This window comes from Tachysurus vachellii, chromosome 18 (assembly GCF_030014155.1).
Source record: "Tachysurus vachellii isolate PV-2020 chromosome 18, HZAU_Pvac_v1, whole genome shotgun sequence".
Taxonomy (NCBI): Eukaryota; Metazoa; Chordata; class Actinopteri; order Siluriformes; family Bagridae; genus Tachysurus; species Tachysurus vachellii.
The window spans coordinates 729,715-731,587 of NC_083477.1; the positions used below are offsets into that span (position 1 = coordinate 729,715).

The 1,873-nt window shown below is 49.7% G+C and overlaps 1 protein-coding gene across 1 annotated transcript in view; it reads left to right on the top strand.

Moving 5' to 3' along the window:
* Positions 1 to 405: 405 nt before the first annotated feature.
* LOC132861134 (inositol 1,4,5-trisphosphate receptor-interacting protein-like 2) overlaps positions 406 to 1,873 on the top strand; it is a 4,446-nt gene continuing 2,978 nt past the window's right edge. Inside the window, exon 1 of the mRNA XM_060892516.1 lies at positions 406 to 1,873. This exon is cut by the window's right edge and continues 2,978 nt beyond it. Coding sequence (XP_060748499.1) covers positions 488 to 1,873 — 1,386 coding nt within the window. The 5' untranslated portion in view covers positions 406 to 487.

Sequence of the window (1,873 nt, forward strand, 5' to 3'; positions counted from 1 at the left end):
CGAGCTTTTGTTTAGTTTACTTAATGCGTCTACTCCCTGTCTGACATCATGCTTTAATTAGTTCTTGATTTTATTCAGTGTGTTGTGCACAAACACTGACACATTAAAACTCTTTAACACTTCCTGTTTATTGTTTGTCTACAAACCATATAAATAAAATAAAATATAAATCTCTCTATGAACCTTGTTTTATAATGTATTTATCCACATGTCCAGAGGCTCAGCAGAAGTCAGCTGTTCTAAACACAACTTGAAGCAGGAAGTCAGCATTTGCCTTCCTCCGTGTCTCTTAAAGAGCAGGGGGAAGGGTGAAGGGGAGGAGTGAGAGGAGGAGTGTGACACTGAGCAACTCATTTTTTTTTATGCAGAAATTCCTCTCTCAAGAGTTTGGCATTTCCTCTGAGCTCATACACACACATTCGAGCGGCTGCTCTCTCGTTTCATGCAGCGCTCGCCGTACGAGTGAGGGGATTTTCATACATCCTGAATGAACGGACTCGTGCCACTCAAACAAACAAAACATAATCGTGTAAACTTTACCTCTGGAACCTTAGAGAAACTTTTAGAGAGTTTAGGACAGCGAGAAGAACTCCAGATAGTACTGAACATCTGGGAGACTGACTCAGCATGGGCTAACCACCTCATCCATGCCTGCGAATGCTCAGAGGCCCTGGAGTGCAACAGGAGGATGAGTGTCTACACACTAAACCTCAGGGTATTCTGGCTTCTGGTCACTTGCTTCCTCTGCATTTTGCTGCTGCTTCATTATTTCATCCTGCGGGGTTCTGAAGAACAAGCCGATGGCTGCTCTGATCAGGGAACTGGTTATGTTCTGCTCATGAAGTATGTCCTGGCCTTTGCGCTGTGTTATTTCTTCATCAGGTACTGCTCCTCTCAGCCAGGAGTAACTAAACGTGGTCTTCATTCTGCCGCTGGAAAACCAGTGGGTCCTAAAAGGGAGTTGTTGGAGGAGCACTTTGAGAGACATGTCCGCCTTTCTCCTCATGTTCTTGGCCACAGCAAAGCTCACGTGGCCAAGCTGGTAAGCGAGCTGGTGCGAGTCGGACGGGCCGACGTGCTTCCAGAGTCCTCTCTGGCGTTTCGTGGGGACTTTGTTCAGATTGGAAGCTCGTACGAGGAGCACAAAGTGGGTTCACCGGATTGTTTTGACATCCTGGTTCCGCTTAAGCTTCCCAGAGGGCTCAAACTGGAGCCGTGTAGCCATGGTAACAAACCTGGTGGTGTGCCGCTGGTCACTCTGGAGACGCCACGTAAGGAGGAGTGGCCACGGCGCCACAAAACGTTCACAGACGCCTACCTGCGTTCAAAGGGTCCGCTGGGAGTCTACAGGTTGAGTCCGGACTCTGTGTTGCGCTGGTTCTACTGCGCGTCTCAGCGATGCCTGTCAGCTGTACGCTACCCATTTGAGCAACGCTGCTTACTCAGTCTTTCTCTCAGTGAGGGACAGCGTGTACAACTTCACCTCACACCACGCTCTGACTACGTCTGCTGTCACATCTCCATGGGTGTCCGGCTCATCCCGGCACTTCCTCTGGGTGACTCCGCTTTTTTGGTTGCATCCCCAGGAGCTCAGCGTTCTGAAGACTTTTGGACGGTCTACCTTCCAAAACAGGAGCAGAAGCTTCTTGGAGGGTTGAAATCCAAACTCCCTGCCAGCTCCTGCCATCTAAAGTGCCTTCAGCTGCTCAAGGAAGTGCGTGACCTTGGTGGGCAGACATTAGATCGACGGGCTGGAGCTGAGTGGAAAGAGGTTCTTTCGTCCTACGTCCTAAAAACTGCCTGGTTACGTCTCCTGCTCAGCACTCCATCTGAGGCCTGGGAGGACAGACAACTCATGAACAGGATGGAAGAC